At 54.7% G+C, this 18,352-nt stretch overlaps 2 protein-coding genes across 2 annotated transcripts in view; one reads left to right on the forward strand and one right to left on the reverse strand.

Annotated features, from left to right (window-relative positions):
• The window catches only part of MRC2 (mannose receptor C type 2), a 63,539-nt gene extending 54,157 nt beyond the window's left edge, over positions 1-9,382 (forward strand). Inside the window, exons 17-30 of the mRNA XM_027974359.3 lie at positions 114-274; positions 361-428; positions 1,330-1,430; positions 1,728-1,864; positions 4,373-4,487; positions 4,610-4,773; positions 4,953-5,061; positions 5,551-5,789; positions 5,922-6,090; positions 6,190-6,339; positions 6,657-6,776; positions 7,024-7,203; positions 7,882-7,908; positions 8,022-9,382. Coding sequence (XP_027830160.1) covers positions 114-274; positions 361-428; positions 1,330-1,430; positions 1,728-1,864; positions 4,373-4,487; positions 4,610-4,773; positions 4,953-5,061; positions 5,551-5,789; positions 5,922-6,090; positions 6,190-6,339; positions 6,657-6,776; positions 7,024-7,203; positions 7,882-7,908; positions 8,022-8,245 — 1,964 coding nt within the window. The 3' untranslated portion in view covers positions 8,246-9,382. The remainder of the gene's footprint in view (positions 1-113; positions 275-360; positions 429-1,329; positions 1,431-1,727; positions 1,865-4,372; positions 4,488-4,609; positions 4,774-4,952; positions 5,062-5,550; positions 5,790-5,921; positions 6,091-6,189; positions 6,340-6,656; positions 6,777-7,023; positions 7,204-7,881; positions 7,909-8,021) is intronic.
• Positions 9,383-13,315: 3,933 nt separating this feature from the next.
• The window catches only part of MARCHF10 (membrane associated ring-CH-type finger 10), a 113,766-nt gene continuing 108,729 nt past the window's right edge, over positions 13,316-18,352 (reverse strand). Inside the window, exon 11 of the mRNA XM_027974358.3 lies at positions 13,316-17,701. Within this exon, the coding sequence (XP_027830159.1) occupies positions 17,640-17,701 (62 nt within the window). The 3' untranslated portion in view covers positions 13,316-17,639. The remainder of the gene's footprint in view (positions 17,702-18,352) is intronic.

An 18,352-nucleotide genomic window follows, 5' to 3' on the forward strand; every position in this document is an offset into this window, starting at 1 on the left:
CAGATGGGCTCGCAGGCCCGCCTGCCCTGGCTGCCCTGAACACGCCTCATCCTCCGTGGGCGGGGCGGGCAGGTAGCCGCAGCCTGGACTCCAGCCACATGCTGCCCCCACAGGCCGGCGGGAATGGTTGCGTTTCCAGGAGGCTGAGTATAAGTTCTTCGAGCACCACTCCACGTGGGCGCAGGCGCAGCGCATCTGCACGTGGTTCCAGGCTGAACTGGTCTCAGTGCACAGCCAGGCCGAGCTGGATTTCCTGGGGCACAACCTGCAGAAGGTGGGCATGCCAGCAAGCAGGGAGGGCAGCCCGGGAGCCAGGGGAAAGGCCCTGCCAACCCTCACCTGCCTGCCCGGCTTCCCCAGTTCTCTCGGGGCCAGGAGCAGCACTGGTGGATCGGCCTGCACACCTCAGAGAGCGACGGGCGCTTCAGGTGGGAGCCCTGGCCGGGCGGTGGGTGTGGCTGGGCAGCGGGGCACATGCGTGGATGGCTAGCAGGGACTCAGGCTGGAAATGAGAGGCAGCATCGCACACAAGAGACAGATTTGGTTTTGAATCCAGTTCTGCCCCTTGTGGGCTATGTGGCCTTGAGCAAGGGACTTAACCTTTCTGGGCCTCTCTTGGTTTTCTCACCAGAAAATGAAACAACGAGGCGTGCCTGGTGGGGTTGTCCTTAGGGCTAAAAATGAGGTGTCTGAGTCCTTGGTGCTGCATCCAGCACGCTGTTGTCCACGCAGTCGTGTCTGACTCTTTGCGACCCCGTGGACTAAAGCCCGCCAGGCTCCTCTGTCCATGGGATTTCCCGGGCAAGAATACCAGGGTGGGTTGCCATTACCTTCTCCAGGGGATCTTCCCAACCCAGGGATTGAAGCCGTGTCTCCTGCATTGGCAGGTGGACTCTTTACCACAGAGCCACCTGGGAAGCACATTATTGGACACTAAATAACAGCCGTTGGTATTATGCTGGGGTCACTCGTGAAAAAGGTCCGCGGACGTAGGCAAGAACACATGATGGTCCAGAGGGGCCTCTTCATGGTCAGGGCTCACCTACCCAGGCACGAGGCACAGAAAGACCGGGAGAGCACAGGAGTGTCTGAGCACAGTGTTGCTGCTGGACTCCTGCTCTGGGATCCTTAGACTTCTTTTCTAGTTAGAGAAGTGGAAGGCACTGGGTCCTTGGGTTCCTGCTGCACTGAGCTCAGTAGCCTCGCTCCTCAGTCTGTGGCCCTGAGCCCCTAGACTTGGGCCCCAGGCTCTGCCCCCTTGCTTCTGCATTCAGGGGAGGTCTAACCTGGTGCCCTGTACTAGGATCACTCCTGCTTGTGCCATTGCAGGTGGACAGATGGTTCCATTATAAACTTCATCTCCTGGGCCCCCGGCAAACCTCGGCCCATCGGCAAGGACAAGAAGTGCGTGTACATGATGGCCAGCCGAGGTGAGGGCGGGGTTAGGGCAGAGAGGGTGCAGAAGCCGAGGGGAGGGTTGGTGTTCAGGGCAGCAAGGTGAGCCTGGGCAGGGGCCTTCAGTCTCTTCTCATCCTCTCTGTTCGCCCAACCCAAGAAGGACTGGATCCAGAGAGGGGAGGGCCGGTGCCTGTCCAGCAGCCGCAGAGGACTTGAGTTCAGAGCTGGACACAGGACCCGAGCCCCAGCCCCACCTCCTCTCAGGGCATGAGGCCAGGTGCTGGCAGCCTGGCCCCACACTCAGAGTGACTGCTGTTCACTTTTCACAGAGGACTGGGGGGACCAGAGGTGCACAACAGCCTTGCCTTATATCTGCAAGCGGCGCAACAGCACCAGAGAGCTGCAGCCCCCAGACCTGCCGCCCACAGGGGGCTGCCCCTCTGGCTGGAGCCAGTTCCTCAACAAGGTAGGGAATAGGGAGGGGGTGCCCAAGGGGAAGCCTGAGCTTCAGGAGTCCTGGCCCTCTGGCAACATCAGAGTCACGGCCTCTGCCCTGAACCCACCACCCTCTCCCCTGCTCAGTCCTGGGACCAGGGCTAGACCCCTTGGACACTAACTCAGCGTAGTGACACCTTCCAGCTCATCAAGTAATAATGTTGCCCATATAGTTTGGTGAGCATCTTGATAATGAATTCCTATTAAAACAAAATGTTGAACATACAAAATATATATGCGTGCCATACATATATGTGCAAAAGTAAATATATGTATTTCTTTCTATACTAATGTGACTGCTGCTGCTGCTAAGTCACTTCAGTCGTGTCCGACTCTGTGACCCCATAGACGGCAGCCCACCAGGCTCTCCCGTCCCTGGGATTCTCCAGGCAAGAACACTGGAGTGGGTTGCCATTTCCTTCTCCAATGCATGAAAGTGAAAAGTGAAAGTGAAGTCGCTCAGTCATGTCTGACTCTTAGCGACCCCATGGACTGCAGCCTACCAGGCTCCTCCATCCATGGGATTTTCCAGGCAAGAGTACTGGAGTGGGGTGCCATTGCCTTCACATTGCCTATGTGACTGATGTCATATATAATAAAATATGCACAAGAACAAAACAATCTAAAGCCTGAGCTAAAGATTTCAAAACAGTATTTTTAAGTTTTCAAAATTTTTCCTTTTAGTGGTATGAAAAACATTTTGTGCTCACTCTTAAATGTATCAATTATAATAATTATTACTATTTTAAATAATTTTGATAAGAGCAAAGCGATCACATACACTTCATTATTTTTATTTGTTAGTTTTTCATTTCTTTATTTATTTTTGGCTGCACTGGGTCCTCCTCTGCAGGACCTTTGCAGGCTTTCTCTAGCTGTGGCGAGTCGGGGCTATTCTTTGTTGTGGTACACGGGCTTAGTTGCTCTGTGGCATGTGAGATTTTCCCCAACCAGGGATAGAACCTGTGTCCCCTGCATTGGCAGGCAGATTCTTAACCACTGGACCACCAGGGAAGTCCCTATACTTTATTTAAAAATCTAGGTCTGACACTGATTCAGACTTCACAGGTCTTGTTTGGAGGTCAAATTATTTTAGAACATGGATTGAATGGTTGTTGTAGATGAAAAGATTGCCTTACAAAGACAAATAGATGAAGATAAAGAAAGTTCATCCATCATTGGCTGGGCTAAGTCCTTGTCTCCATTTTTCAGTCCTTCTGCCAGTTAAATGCCAATTAAATTTTTCAGTCCTTCTGCTGATTTTTGTTTAAAAACTAGCTCATCAATTTTTGCATTTAAATGAATCTGCCTTATAAACTACTGAGAAGAACTGATTGAGAGGGTTTAAAAAAGTCTCTGGAAGATTTTTTAAAAAACATTTAGAAGATTCTCTTTCCAACTATTTTGAGTGTGCAGCTAGCAGAGTTTGAGGCAATCAAGAGAATCAGGATGGATGTGCATCTAAACATGTTTTCAAAATGTTCCTTCTAGAGTGTGAGTCTCTTTCCAAGAGTGGTTAGTGACCCATGGGCTGATTCATCCAACCTGATTAGACCTTCATTGTTTTTATCTAGCGGCTGAAAGAGCTTATCCCAGGAAAGAAAGTGTGCTATTTCCTTGCAGGTTTCCGTGGTATCCTTAGTATGAGCTTTGAATCATGCCTTCTTTGGCGGACACTATAAGACTGCTTAACTGAGTTGTGAGGATTAGATTAGTTAACACTAGATAACATAATCCATAAATCTTTGTCACGTGCTGGAGTGCAGCCAGCTCTTACTGTCATGGAGCTCTCACTGTCTTCAGATAATTCAAGCAAATAATACACCTTTTCTGCCTTAAAGAAAGCAAAAAGAGCAAGATGTATTATTCATATTTTGGAAAAAAAAAACTCATCTATATTCTCCAGAGATAACCACTATCAATATTTGTTACTCCACTTTCTGACTTTTTCCACATAATTGAGATCATACTAAATAGCACAATTTTGTAGCCAACTTTTTTTTCCTCAGTGTTGTATTTTGAGTATTTCTCCATGTCATTGAATTGCTCCAAAAGCTTATTCTTATGGCTTCTTCCACCTAATCTAAAACAATATATTTCATATATGTAACCAGTCCCTTTCTGAATTTGTCAGCATCATTATAATGATACCAATAATTCTGTGGAAAGCCTTTGAAGTATATGAAGCTGAGAACCAGACAGACCTTGTCCCCAGGTGTGGCCCAGGGGTTGCTGTCATAGGTAGTGGAGCATTTGGTGGCCCAGAGAAATCTTCCTACTTTAAAATTCCCCAGATGTGGGCAAGTGTCTGTGAATCTGCTGTGCCAGGTCGGGAGGGTATCAGAGCCTTGGTCAAGGGGACCCAGATGTCCTGGTTCTCCTGTTTTTCTCCAGGGCCTGGCGCTGAGGGGTCGAACTTTCTGGGTGTGGGGGCCAGGGAGGTGGAGCTGGATGTCATGCCTCTCCCTCCGCCCCACAGTGTTTCCGAATCCAAGGCCAGGACCCCCAGGATCGGGTGAAGTGGTCAGAGGCACAGTTCTCCTGTGAACAGCAAGAGGCCCAACTGGTCACCATTGCAAACCCCTTAGAGCAAGGTAGGGCCAGCCCAGGGGGAGGCCCCAGAATCCTCTGACACCGTCCCCCTAGACGGCTAGAGCAGAGTGAGGAGGGGGCTGCCGCCCTGTGGCTCATCACGGTCTGTTCTGGGGGATTGTAGCGTTCATCACAGCCAGCCTGCCCAATGTGACCTTTGACCTTTGGATTGGCCTCCATGCCTCACAGAGGGACTTCCAGTGGGTGGAGCAGGAGCCTCTGCAGTATGCCAACTGGGCCCCCGGGGAGCCCTCTGGCCCTAGCCCTGCTCCCAGCGGCAACATACCGGTGAGGAAGCCCCTGCCCCATCCTCTCCTCTGCACCCACTAACTCGCCCTGGCCCGCAGCACTTGTCTTCACACCTGGGGATCCCCTTGCAGCCTCTTTGCTCATAGTACAGACTTTCAGGGGCGGTAGCACAAGGCAGGCAGCTCCTGGGGCTCCCCTGAGTGGCTCCTTCCCCCCAGACCAGCTGTGCCGTGGTCCTGCATAGCCCCTCAACCCACTTCACTGGCCGCTGGGACGACCAGAGCTGTACAGAGGAGACCCACGGCTTCATCTGCCAGAAGGCCACGGGTAGGTATCACCCGGGAGCCTGGAAACCTCAGCCCAGGGCTGGACGCTGTGGGCCGAGCTAGGAGGAATGAGGCATGGTCCCTGATCTCAGGGGACCACTCTGCTTGGGAAGCAGATGGGCAGAAAGGCCAGGCACCAATCAGAGGGACAGGCAGTGAGCGTCCAGGGGTTGCAGGAGGAAGGTTTGGGATTTGGAGGGCTACCCAGGAAGAACTAAGACATTGGGCATGCGTTGTGGCAGGGACCCGGTGGTTCAACATCTGAGGCTTCTGCAGCTCTGAGCAGGGGTCCCTCTGGCCTGGGTTCCTGGTCAGGCTCAAGGTTGTTTATCCCTTTACTAGTAAGAATGTATTATTAATAACAACAGTGACTGATGGTTATGCGCCCAGAGGAGAGTTGGTCTCTGCCTGCTGTTCCCCCTTGGCCTCATGCCTGGGGATGGGGTGAGGGGAGCAGAGCCCGGCCTGAGTCCTGCCCCCTTCCCTGTAGACCCCTCCCTGAGCCCATCCCCAGCAGCGTCGCCCCCTGCCCCGGGCACTGAGCTCTCCTACCTCAACGGCACCTTCCGGCTGCTGCAGAAGCCGCTGCGCTGGCACGACGCCCTGTTGCTGTGTGAGAGCCGAAATGCCAGCCTGGCCCACGTGCTCGACCCCTACACCCAGGCCTTCCTCACTCAGGCTGCCCGAGGGCTGCGCACGCCACTCTGGATCGGGCTGGCCAGTGAGGAGGTAGGCACTGGGCAGGGCCCCCCTACCCCCAGTTCCCTGTCTTCTCCTAACCCGCTGCCTTCCGTGGCCACCCCCCTCCACCCAGCCCTGGCTGGTCCCCTTGCTTCCATCCTGATGGCCCCCTGTGCCCAGGGCTCCCGGCGGTACTCTTGGGTCTCGGAGGAGCCACTGAGCTATGTGAGCTGGCAGGACGGGGAGCCCCAGCTCCCGGGGGGCTGTGCCTACGTGGACACGGATGGCACCTGGCGCACCACCATCTGTGACACCAAGTTGCAGGGTGCTGTGTGTGGAGTTCACGGTGGTGAGTGCCCACCCGCTGGGGCGAGGGCTGGGCCAGGGAGAAGCCGACCCCAGGAGGACCCTGGGACACTTCCTCAATGCTGCACTTCCCCGCTCACAGGGCCCCCTCCTCCGCGACGAATAAGCTACCACGGGAGCTGTCCCCAGGGGCTGGCGGACTCGGCCTGGATTCCCTTCCGAGAGCACTGCTACTCCTTCCACATGGAGCTGCTGCTGGGCCACAAGGAGGCGCTGCAGCGCTGCCAGAGAGGTGGGCTCGGGGGGCGAGCGCCCCCACCTGGGCGTTCCGGGTGGCGACCCCTCTCGAGGATGCTCAGAGACCCCACGAATGTGGTCCCCGTGCCGCACTCTGCTTGTAGGTTGCACTCACCTCTCAGTGCCCCTCACGGTCCAATCCACACAGACCACCTTGGACGGGGCATGGATGTAAATGTAGCCCCCCGTTACACGCACGTCTCCACGCCATCCTCTACTCAGGCTGCCAGGGAAAAGGGCGGGGCCTCTCCGGGGGCTCTGCTACCCACCAGGAGACTCACCTGCCCTGACGTCGGCCTCCTTTATGTCCAGCGGGCGGCGCGGTCCTGTCCATCCTGGATGAGATGGAGAACGTGTTTGTCTGGGAGCATCTGCAGAGCTCTGAGGGCCAGAGTCGGGGCGCCTGGCTGGGCATGAACTTCAACCCCAAAGGTGGGCCCCCTGGGTATAGGGTCAGGAGGGGCAGGCCTCGGGCTGCAGGGGGAGGCCCTCCACTGGCGTTTGGCCGGTGGTGAGGGGTGGGGGCATGGGGGGTGAGGGCCTGTGGGAGGGGGGTGAGGATCTGTGGGATGTGGGGGTTTTCTAGAACAGGGCTCTTCTCTCCCATCTGCTTCTGCTCCATGTCGCTGCCCCCCCCATCCCCAACAATGCCCCCCCCCCAATGCCGCCTTTCCCACAGGGGGCACCCTGGTCTGGCAGGACAACACAGCTGTGAACTACTCCAACTGGGGGCCCCCAGGCCTGGGCCCCAGCATGCTGAGCCACAACAGCTGCTACTGGATCCAGAGCAGCAGCGGGCTGTGGCGCCCGGGGGCCTGCACCAACATCACCATGGGCGTCGTCTGCAAGCTCCCTCGAGGTGCGGGAGACATCTAGTGCTGGGGGGCGGGGGCCCCCGGGCCGCTGCTCATTCCGCAGGCCACACAGTGGATGGGAGGGAGTCAACAGGCCTGGGGCCGCCAGGACCCTCCTCTGGGATCAATTGGTCTGTACCGAGGACTGGCCCTTCCTGAAAATTGCCAGAGTAGACAGCCATTGGTAGACTAACCATTTTGTAGTGGTTAAAGGCAGGGATATGGGGTTCGAGCCCAGGCCAAACCGTTTGCCAACTCTGTGACCTTGGGTAAATTGCTCAAGCTCTCTGGCCTCAGTTTACTCATGTAAAATGGTGTAATAAAAGTACCTACGGGCTTCGAAGGCGGCTCAGTGGTAAAGAATCTGCCTGCCAATGCAGGAGATGCGGGTTCAGTCCCTGGGTTGGGAAGATCCCCTGCAGGAGGAAATGGCAACCGCCTCCAGTATTCTTGCCTGGGAAATCCCATGGCTAGAGGAGACTGGCAGGCTACAGTCCAAGGGGTTGCAGAAGAGTCAGACACGACTTTGCGGCTAAACGGCAACAACAGTAATAAGAGTACCTATGAGAGAAGTAAACGAGCCAATGAAGTGTATGGCGCCGCAGAAAATGTTCTTGCTTGTTTGCTTATTGTTACTCTATTGTCACTACTACTGTTGTTAACTGGTCCCTCCTCCCCTACAGCTGAGGCGAGCAGCTTCTCTCCATCAGGTGAGTGGCAGGCAGGACTAGCCCTCTCCCCCCCCCCCCCCCCCGGGTCCTGGTCATTCTGGGCAGCGGGCGGGCCTGGCGGGGCTTCTGACCAAGGGTCCTTCCGGCCGCAGCCGCCCTCCCGGAGAACCCCGCGGCCCTGGTGGTGGTGCTGATGGCGGTGCTCCTGCTCCTGGCCCTGCTGACCGCTGCCCTGATTCTCTACCGGCGGCGACAGAGCGTCGAGCGTGGGGCCTTTGAGGGTGCCCGCTACAGCCGCAGCTCCTCCGGCCCCAGCGAGGCCACCGAGAAGAATATCCTGGTGTCGGACATGGAAATGAACGAGCAGCAGGAGTAGAGCCGAGGGCGTGGGCGGGGCCGAGGGCGTGGGCGGGCCCGGGGGAGCTGGGCCCCCACCAGCCGCGGTCCAGTCGGCCTATGGGGGGAGGTGGCGCCCTGGGGAGCGCTGTAGGGAGCTGGGGCTGGCAGGGCCTGGGCTGGTGGGGTCCCTCCCTCCCATGAGGGCTGGGCTGAGGCCTGCCTGAGTGCAGCATGGCGTTTCCTTTTGGGGGGACCCTAAGGTCTTGTCACCCGGGCCTATACCCCCATGGTCACCGGAGGCAGGACGGGAGCCTTTTTCTCCCTGCCCCCACCCTCCCAGGCCTGTGCCCCAACCGTGGGACCCCCTCTTCTCGTTGCAGAGTCTGAGGAGCCGCCCCGAGCCCTCAGCCGGCCTCTGTCGCTTCTCCCCTACCCTGGCAGCTCAGCTCCTCACCCCACATCCTCCCTGCCCCCCCCGCCGCCCCACGTCCCCCCGCCCTGCACCCTGCCTGCTCTCCGAGCCCTTCCTTCTGAGCCAGGGCCCTGGGGTCTGGGGAGCCCTCTCTTGCTGTTGGTGGGAGTCACAGGGGGCCGAGCATTTGTCACTTGTGTGCCTGCTGGGGTGGCCGTAGGGCATGACGGGAGGGTTCTGGGGTGGGACTGAGGACCGGAGCATCACTGTGGTATCAGCTGGGCTGGAGACAGGACCGGGGAGAGACACCCTGACCTCCTGGGGATGACCGGGCTGGGCTGGGATGTCATCTCCTGCCGGTCAGGGGAGGGTTCTGTCCCTGTAAAGTCCCCTGTGGGGACCAAAGTAAGTTCCCTAAGGTTTCCAGGTCCTGGCTGTAGTTTGGAGAGAGAGAAGGTGGTTGGCCAGGGTCATTGGGAGCTGGGGTGCGCCCTCTAAGGGGGGCCCAGAGAAACGGCACCTGAACCCCCTGGAGTGGCCCCTGTGTGGGGGAGACGACCCACCCAGAACCTTTCCAAGAGGCCAGATCCCCAGTTAGAGTCACCGGTCCTGGCACCACGGCCCAGGGCAATGTGAGCACAGACTCCAAGACACGGCCCGTTTTGTAGTTCTGAATTTTTTTTTAATGTGCCATTATTGTTTTAAAAGAAAGATAAAAGAAAAGCAAACAAATAAAACACCTTTCAGAGGCTTGAGAGAGAAGGGTCCCCACTTTGTCTCGTTGGGAGTCTTGTCCTTCATACTGCTTCAAAGATACATGTTATTTTGGGGGGCTTGCATCTGTTTTGCTTCTGTCTTGGGGCCACGGGACCCCAGCCTTCTCTCTGCTCCTGGGGATACGTGTGAGAGTAAGCATTCAGGAGCCAAAGGACAGTGGTGTGAGCTTGAGCAACTTGGCTCCCCTTTCACAGTGTAAAATGGGAGAATAGGATGCACCTCTCAGGCTCCTTTAAGGAGGTTGAAGATTAAGTGAGATCACCTTGGCAAAGCAATCTGCACAGGGCCTTGGTGCTCGAGCTGTAATTGTCCCATAAACGTCAGCTGGTACTGCTTGTCTCTGGGCTGTGGCTCCCAGGCCAGTGTGTGAGGTGCCCCTTGCCAGACTGGGGTGGGGCCCCCACACCACCATGCTTCCAAGGCAAACCTGGATTTGAGCTGCAAGACAGTAAGTACATATTTGTCCCTGGGTAGTGTGGGCTCTGAAACTGCCCTGAGGCAGGGGAGTGGGTCACAGGACCCCACCCCCACTCTCACCTCCATTCAGGATGTTTGAGCTGGAGTTAGAGCCGCAAACAGAGAAGGCCTTGCCAGCCAAGGATGGTCAACTGTGCCAGGTCGCGCTGGGTGCAGTGAGAAGGCTTGAAGCAGGCCGAGGGGTGGGGAGCTGCTTTGGGCTGGGTGGTTGGGGTGGGTCTCTCCAGTGGCAGTGAAGCTGGAACCTGAAGGAGGTGGGTGGGAGGTGGTGCAAGCATCCGGGCCAGGTCCTGGGCTGGGGAACGCCAAGGGGAGGGGGCCGGGTCCTGCCGCGTGGTCCCTGGGGCTTCAGATGACTACTGAGAGGCCAGGCTGGCTGGAGCGTGGCGGGGCCTGGTTGCCGGAGGCCTAGAAGGCAGGCCTAGAAAGCCTGAATGTGGATGTCAGGTCCAGCAGGAAGTCAGTGGGAATGGCTAGTCTTACCTTTTTAGCCGGTGCTTTGGATCGTTTTGTCTGAGATAACTGGTGAGGAACCTGTGTGCGCATGCGTGTTTGGCCTTGGTGATTTTTAAACTGAAACTGAAGCCGCTCAGTCGTGTCCGACTCTCTGCGATCCCATGGACTGTAGCCTACCAGGCTCCTCAGTCCATGGAATTTTCCAGGCAAGAGTACTGGAGTGGGTTGCCATTTCCTTCTCCAGGGGATCTTCCCAACCCAGGGATCGAACCCGAGTCTCCTGCACTGCAGGCAGACGCTTCACTGTCTGAGCCACCAGCGCGTTTGCTTTCTAAATCGGTAATCCTGTCACGTGGTTCAAACCTAAGCCCGTATGATAGGAAAAGATACACACCGAGAAGTCCAAAGTGTCTCCTGCACAGTGGGGTGGACGAGGTGCCATATCTGAGTCTGGGAGCGCCTTTTTGGAGCCTTGGAAACCGGGCCCTCTTCCTACTCTCTGTAGCAGCAGCAGGACACACAGAGGGGCCTGATCACTTCAGGCTTCAGGGAGGGACCCCCAGTCCTGTTGGGGGGTGGTGTCCTTAATGATTAATCCACTTCAGCCTGAAGTGATTAGCCCTCCACAGTGGGGAACAGCTCCCTTTGTGAGTTGAGTGCCTGCCCATTAGCCACAACTCACAGATGGCTAGGCCAGGCTGAGCCCAAGACCCCTTGGGGAGTTGGCCCTGAGAGATAGGAAGAGCCTAGGGGTGAAGGCGGGGTCACAGGGCTACCTGGGGCCAGTGGCTGCTGTGTGTCCAGAGGTTTAAGTCAGCAGTCCTCAACCTTTTTGACACCAGGGACAGATTTCGTGGAAGACAATTTTTTCAAGGACTGGGGGGCGTGGGGGTGGGGGGAGGAGTGGTTTTTGGATAATTCGCGTGCCTTACATTTATTGCACACTTTATTTCTAATCTAATGCTGCCGCTGATCTGACGGGAGATACCAGTCCATGGCCCGGAGGTTGGGGACCCCTGGTTTAAATCACTCCAGAAATACTTGTTCCCCACTCTTCTCTGCTTTCCTCAGGTGGCTTTAGTCCTCGCCAGAGCCCTGAACCCCCATCGAGAAGCATTTCAGACAGCTTCGCATGCACCTGGGGCTCCTCATAGGCCTTGTTCTCCTTGGGGGCTCCTGCCTGCCCAGGGGAGGGCTGGGGGACTCCGGGTGGCTCTCTGTGGGCAGGAGGAAGGCTGGGGCCTGGGGTCATCTCCCTCTGGCCCCTGGCCAGTGCTGGTTCTGGTAGGGTGCATGGCAGAAACTCCTTTCTTTCTGCTTATTTCCATGCAATAGGCCTTCACCCTCTCTACATTCCATCTATGATGCCCTGAGACCCAGCCCCTGGTGCCTGGGCAAAGGGCACTGAAACCAGGCTCCAAGCCCTGCCGGCACTGGTGGGGCAAAACCGGCACAGCTCTGGCCACCTGGCCTCCGGGATGGCTCGCTGAATCCATGAATGAACGGGCCGCTCTCCAGAGAGTGGTGTCAGGCCTTCTCACAACCTCTTCTTGTCAAATCAGAGATGGCTTGCTCCCAGGTGTCCTGGCGGAGCTGGCCTGGCCCAGCGGGCAGCACTGTGAGGCCGCGGGGGTAAGGAGCCGGCCAGCCGCACCACATGGCTCTCCTGGAACAGAGCTGGCCGGGCCCTGCCAAGCTGCCTGGAGCAGTCGGGCGGGAGTCTGTGGCGGGGACAAGGTCAAGAACTGCATCTGGAGGGAGAGGCAGTTCCCGAGAAAGGCGGGCAGGAAGGGGGAGGAAAGGCAAAGGCGGTGGAGGGAACATGGAGGGTCCTTGAGTGAGACTGGCGTGAGATGAAAGTGCTCGGATGTTCAGGCCTCTGTCTCAGGGGTCAGGGCAGCCAGGAGGCCCAGTGAAGGCTGACTTTAGTCTCAGCTCCCCACTGAATCGGCCCTGTTGGATCTGCAGATGGCAATCCTTGTCCAGCAAAGCAGCCAGGGAGGCCCGCCCTGGAGGAAGGAAAGGGACAAAGCAGCATGCAGGCCTTTCCCCCTTGAAATGGATTTGTTGCTTGCAGTCAGTGCAGAAAATGGACTAGCTTCTGTTAGTGGCTGAGGGCAGAACTGTAACCAGTTCAGGGAAGCCCTGGTCGGTTCAGGTTTTCTAGTCGGCGTCTTTTTTCTTCCCTGCCTGGCATCTCTTAAGTTCTGAGGTCCTGCGGTGTGTCCGGAGATCTGGCCCTCCTTGGTCACTGCGCAGCCCCGCTGGCTTACTCAGGGAGGCCTGACTGTATCTTTCTTTGGATGGTGTCTTTTCCTACTCTGGGGCTGCAGGGAACTCGGGGACATTGCCTCAGACAGGCCATTCCTCCATGATGATGGTAATGATCAAGATACGTGTTATTTACTAGGTATGGCCCTGTTCTAACTGCTTACCATGAATAAACTCAGTTTATTCTCTCAACCTATCATCAGCTGGTTGCGACTGTGCCCCTTGACAGATGAGGAAACAGGCACCGGGAGGGGAAGGACTTGGCTGGTCACTTCTCCACCCTCCCTGCTCTATAAAAAGGTTGGGGGATGGGATACAGGAGAGAACCCACCTCCACCCCCATGATCTTACAGTCAGACTCTGAGGCTCAAGAACGCTCTCTCAACCTGAGACATCTGTGCTGAGTTTCAGAAGCCTGTTTTGAGTGTAAGGGCTAAAAGTGACCTCTCTCCTTTCCTTTTTCTCTGGCCTCCATTCCTGAGGCAGCGGGGGAGGGACACCTGATGAGCCTGGGCTGGGGCTGGACATGGCACGCAATGCACAGCATTGCATAGGATGGGGACTTCCCTGGTGGTCTAGTGGTGAAGACTCTGTGGGGCCCGGGTTTGATCTCTGTTTGGGGAACTAAGATCCTGCATGCAGCACTCTGCAGCCAAAAGAGAATTGCTTAGGATGTGTAGAAATGAAGTGGGGGCTTGGTTCATATGTGAGACGTTTGCACTATTATGGATATTTTATTTTTTAAAATTGGAGTATAATTGCTTTACAATGTTAGTTTCCACTGTATAGCAAACTGAATCAGCTATTCGTATACATATATCCTGTATTCCTTGGATTTCCTTCCCATCTATGTCACCACAGAGCACTGAGTAGAGTTTCCTGTGCTATATACAGTCAGTTGTCATTAGTTTTCTATTTTGTGCATAGTAGTATATATAAATCACTGAGGATGGTGACTGCAGCCTCGAAATTAAAAGAAGCCTGCTCCTTGGAAGAAAAACCTATGGCAAACCTAGACAACATATTAAAAAACAGAGACATCTCCTTGCTGACAGAGGTCCATATGGTCACAGCCGTGGTTTTTCCAGGAGTCATGTACACATGTGAGAGGTGGACCATAAGGAAGACTGAGCACTGAAGAACTGATGCTTTCGAATCGTGGTGCTTCATTGGAAGGACTGATGCTGAAGCTGAAGCTCCAATACTTGGGCCACCTGATGTGAAGAGCCAACTCATTGGAAAAGACCCTGATGCTGGGAATGACAAGGCAGGAGGAGAAAGGGGAGACAGGATGAGATGGTTGGATGGCATCACCAACTCAATGGACATGAGTTGGGGCAAACTCCAGGAGACTGAAGGACAGGGAAGCCTGGCATGCTGCAGTGGCCGCTGCAGTGGCCTCTGCATTGGCAGGGGGATTCTTAACCGCTGGACCTCCAGTGAAGTCCAGAGGTTGGCATTGGAATCAATAAACCGTAAAGAAGATCACTCTCCCCAGGGTGGGTGGGTAGGCATTGTCCAATCCATTGAGGGCCTGAACAGAACAAAAAGGGAGAGAAAGGACAGATTTTCTGTTGAGCTAGGACACCCATCTTCTGCTCTAGAGCATCAACACTTCTGGTTCTCAGGCCTTCAGACGCCAACCAGGGTTCACTCTTGCCGCACCCCGCCCCATGTTCCCAGGCCCAAGTTTGAATTGGAACCGCATCACCGGCTTCCCTAGGTCCTTAGCTTGCTGATGGCAGATGGTGGGACTTCTCAGCCTCCATAATCCTGTGAGCCAATCCCTCATACTAAATCTCTTTCTATATATCCTATTAGCTCTTTTTCTCTAGAGAACCTAGTGCACATTTCTTCCCATGTAACATGGGGTTACTTGTATCTGCCTCATAGGCGTATTGTGAGGATTAAAGATAAATGTAAAACGCTTACCCTCAGGCCCAGCTCCTAGGACATGCTCTGTAAAGGCGACCTGTGGGCTCCTGTTACCTCAGTATGATGTTTTCTACACATGTCCTGCTGCCCCAATGAGAACTGAGCTCCAAGGAGGTGGGCGCTGTGCATTTTTCCCCTGCGTCTTCACAACCTGCGCCTGGTTGAAAAAAGTGAAAGTTGAGTCAGATTCCATGACTCCATCAGCTGTAGCCTGCCAGACTCCTCTGTCCATGGAATTCTCTGGACAAGAATAACTGGAGTGGGCAGCCATTCTCTTCTCCAGGCGTTCTTCCCAACCCAAAGGTCTAACCCAGGTCTCCTGCAATGTGGATTCTTGACCCTGTGAGCCACCAGGGAAGCACAAGCTGATAGTGGGTAAAAGCTGCCTGAAGACCCTGTGTCCTGTCCAGTGTGCCTCAGCCTCGAGTAGGTTCTGCCAATATTTAGCCAGTTATAGGGGAGGGAGATAGCCCTTTTCATCATTCTTTTTTTTTATTATTATTTTTGAGAATTTATTTATATGGCTGTACCGGGTCTTAGTTGTAGCACCCAATTTTTTTTTTTTTTTAGTTGCAGCATGCAGGATTTACTTCTCTGGCCAGATCAAACCTGGGCCGCCTATATTGGGAGTGTGGAGTCTTAACCGCTGGACCACCAGGGAAGTCCCCATCGTTGTCTTTTTTTTTAAATCACAAATAATGCATTTAATTGTTTAGCTTCTTACAGTACGCCTGGGTCAGCAAGATCCACTGGAGAAGGCCTGTATTCTGGCCTGGAGAATTCCATGGGGTCACAAAGAGTCGGATGCGACTGAGCCCCTTTCTCTTTCACTTCACACTTTCAGCACTCACATGACAGAAGCTTCCCTGGTGCCTCTGAGGGTAAAGAATCTGCCTGCAATGCAGGAGACCCGGGTTTGATCCCTGGGTCAGGAAGATCCTTCAAAGAAGGAAATGGCAACCCACTCCGGTATTCTTGCCTGGAGAATTCCATGGACAGAGAGGCCTGGCGGGCTACAGTCCATGGGGTTGCAAAGAGCTGGATACTACTGAGTGACTCACACACACATGACAGAAACTGACAGATCCATGTTGTTGTTTAGTCACTAAGTCGTGTCCGATTCTTTGGCACTCCATGGACTATAGCCTGCCGGGCTCCTGTGTCCGTGGGATTTCCCAGGAAAGAATACTGGACCCATCATTGTCTTTTAATAGATGAGACTTGGTACTTTGGCATCTTGGGCCATGAGAAGCCCCATCGGCAGGCCCCTGGGCTGCAGTGGCAATGAATTGATGGTGCAGGTCTGCTGTGTTGCACCTCTCGCCACCCAGACCTCACAGGAGGCACTCCTGCTTTTGTCTGTAAATCCTTCAGATAGTTGCCCCACACCCAACACCGGCTGATGTAAACCTGTAACGGTTTCAGGGTAGCTGCCTCAAACCCTGCTACATCTTACTGCAGGTTTGGCCTGCCAGAATATTTACCCAGCCACCTCAAATTCCATTAAGTTCTCTATAAACCTTATTTTAAAATATGCACTGTCCCTTAGATATTTCTCAGTATTGGCTCTCGGACAAATCCTTTATCTTCAGTTGACCTTACAATTCAGTGAAAAACAAAGACCCATTCTCTCATAGAATGATCAGGGCTTGGAGCTCCACTGGTGAGTGGAACAACTTGAGGTTATAGGAATTTAATGTACAGCATGGAGATATTTTCAACCTGAGTGGCTCTTCCAGGGACTATGCACATTTAAAGATGTTCTTCTGTGGTTCTCGGATCTAGGCAGCCTGGTGGAACCTTCTTGTTTGCAGTCCTTGAGTCACTTGGCCTAACTGTGCAACATATCAGACAATATTTTGACGTCTAGCTTTTCCTAAACCCCACTGATGCTATAACTTATTTTGGGGACCCCTTGGCAGCAACATCTTCAGTGGTCACTCTTGTTCTGAGGAGGGCAGGTCTTAAAGGCGGTTCGAGAAGCACCTCTTCCTCTTTTACCTTTTTCTCTCTCTCACCCTTTCTCTGCCCCTTCTTCCATTGTTTAGAAAGTCTGTTGAGGCATATTTTACAATTATACCACAGAGTTCGCCTATGTTAAGCACACAGTTCAATAAGCTTTAGTAAATGCATCCAGTTGTGTGAACATAACCACAGACCAGCTTTCAGAAGCCGCTCATCACCCCACAAAGTCCCCTCAAGTTCGTGTGCAGTCCATCTCCACTCCCCTCCCCAACCCCCAGCAAGCACTGCCCCGTCCCTATGGTTTGCCTTTCTAGAAACTGCGTGTAAACAGGATCGTACAGTATGTTGTCTTCCGTGACTGGCTTCTTTCATTTGCTGTAATGTTTTTGCAGGTATCAGTAGTTCACTCCCTCCATCTTTATTTTTTGACTTGGCTTTGTCTCTCTCTCATATACACACACCTACCTCTTCTTTTCTTACTAAATTCTCTGCCTTGTTTTTCATCCTAAATCTTGATCTGGTCTTTGGGTGATAAGATGCAATTAGGAGAGAAGTGTGGAGGAAATGTACCAAACCCTCCTAAGTGGGTACATACGGGGGCAGCCAGCCAGCCTGTGCGGGCCCAGGCGGTGTCATCCCTCGTGGCAGTGATGGTGGGGGCAAGGAGAGGTGAGACGGGGGCAGGGTGTGCGGGAGGTGTACTCCTCAGAGTTTCAGGCCCTGAGCCTTTATCCAAGGGGACTGGAATGAGCACAAGACAAAGTTGCGTGAATAACGTCAGTTTACTGATTCCACTCAGGGTGGAGTGAGACCTGAAGGGGCGCCCTCTGCAGAGGGACCCCAGGCCATGGGGCCCACTAGAGCCAATGGGTCCCCTTGGACTTCTGGGTGGAGGGGCAGCAGCTGGGCAGCTGGCGGGGGCTCAGCAAGCCCAGGTCTGGGACTGAGCGGGTTGCTGTTGCTGTCTGTGGATGCTCGAGCCAGATCCCAAAAAGAGTGGCAGAAGGTGAGAAAGAGAACTGGGAACATCGGTTTCGGTTTCAGTGGCAAGGAGGAGGAAGGGAGGCTTGTGGGCACAGAGGAAGGGCGGCCAGGAGGAGAGGCTTCTGCCCGGCCAGCTCCAGGGCCAGCTCCCTTGCTAGACAACTCGGCTGTTGCCTTCACAAATGCTGCCGTCACTCCCATCTCCCAGCTCGGAACCTGGAAAGCAAGAGGAAGCTCAGGCTGCGGACTCTGTCGTGGAGGAGGATGGCATCGTTGCCCTTCCTGCCCGGCTCCCCCAAACCCCTGCCCCAGCACCAGTGACCAGACACACAGACAACACACAACAGACACACACACCACACACACACACCATGTGCTACAGTGCCTGGAACAGTGTGAGGAACAGAGGCCCTGCAGTCTTTCAGGGATCAAATTGGACACAGAGGGTCATGTGATGGGCACAGAGGTAGTGAGAAGCAGTGGAGTCAGAGCGGAAGAGCTGAGGTGGGGTGCTTTCTTTATTCTTGAGAAAGATTCTTATTCTCAATATTTCTTTTCTCATTGGCTGGAGTGAGCACTCCCTATTTGGAAGCACATTCTGACTGGTGAAGGGCAAGGGAACAAGAGTAATCGCCTCCCTCCATCCCTACCTGGACACTCTCAGCTTCTTCCTCCACCACAATGCAGCCGCAGCTCCAAGAGCTGCCCACCTTCTCTCACCTTCCTCTTTCCCCCCAATCTAGTTGCCTTGACTTGTACATTTGGGTTAGGGGGCAGATGCTCTGGCCCAGCCGAGGCTGAAGGCCTTCATGGCTGCTCCTGTCCACACCTGCCCACTCCAGGCTGCTGGAGGCATGATTCCCCTCC

The sequence above is a fragment of the Ovis aries genome, chromosome 11 (assembly GCF_016772045.2).
Source record: "Ovis aries strain OAR_USU_Benz2616 breed Rambouillet chromosome 11, ARS-UI_Ramb_v3.0, whole genome shotgun sequence".
NCBI classification, from domain to species: domain Eukaryota; kingdom Metazoa; phylum Chordata; class Mammalia; order Artiodactyla; family Bovidae; genus Ovis; species Ovis aries.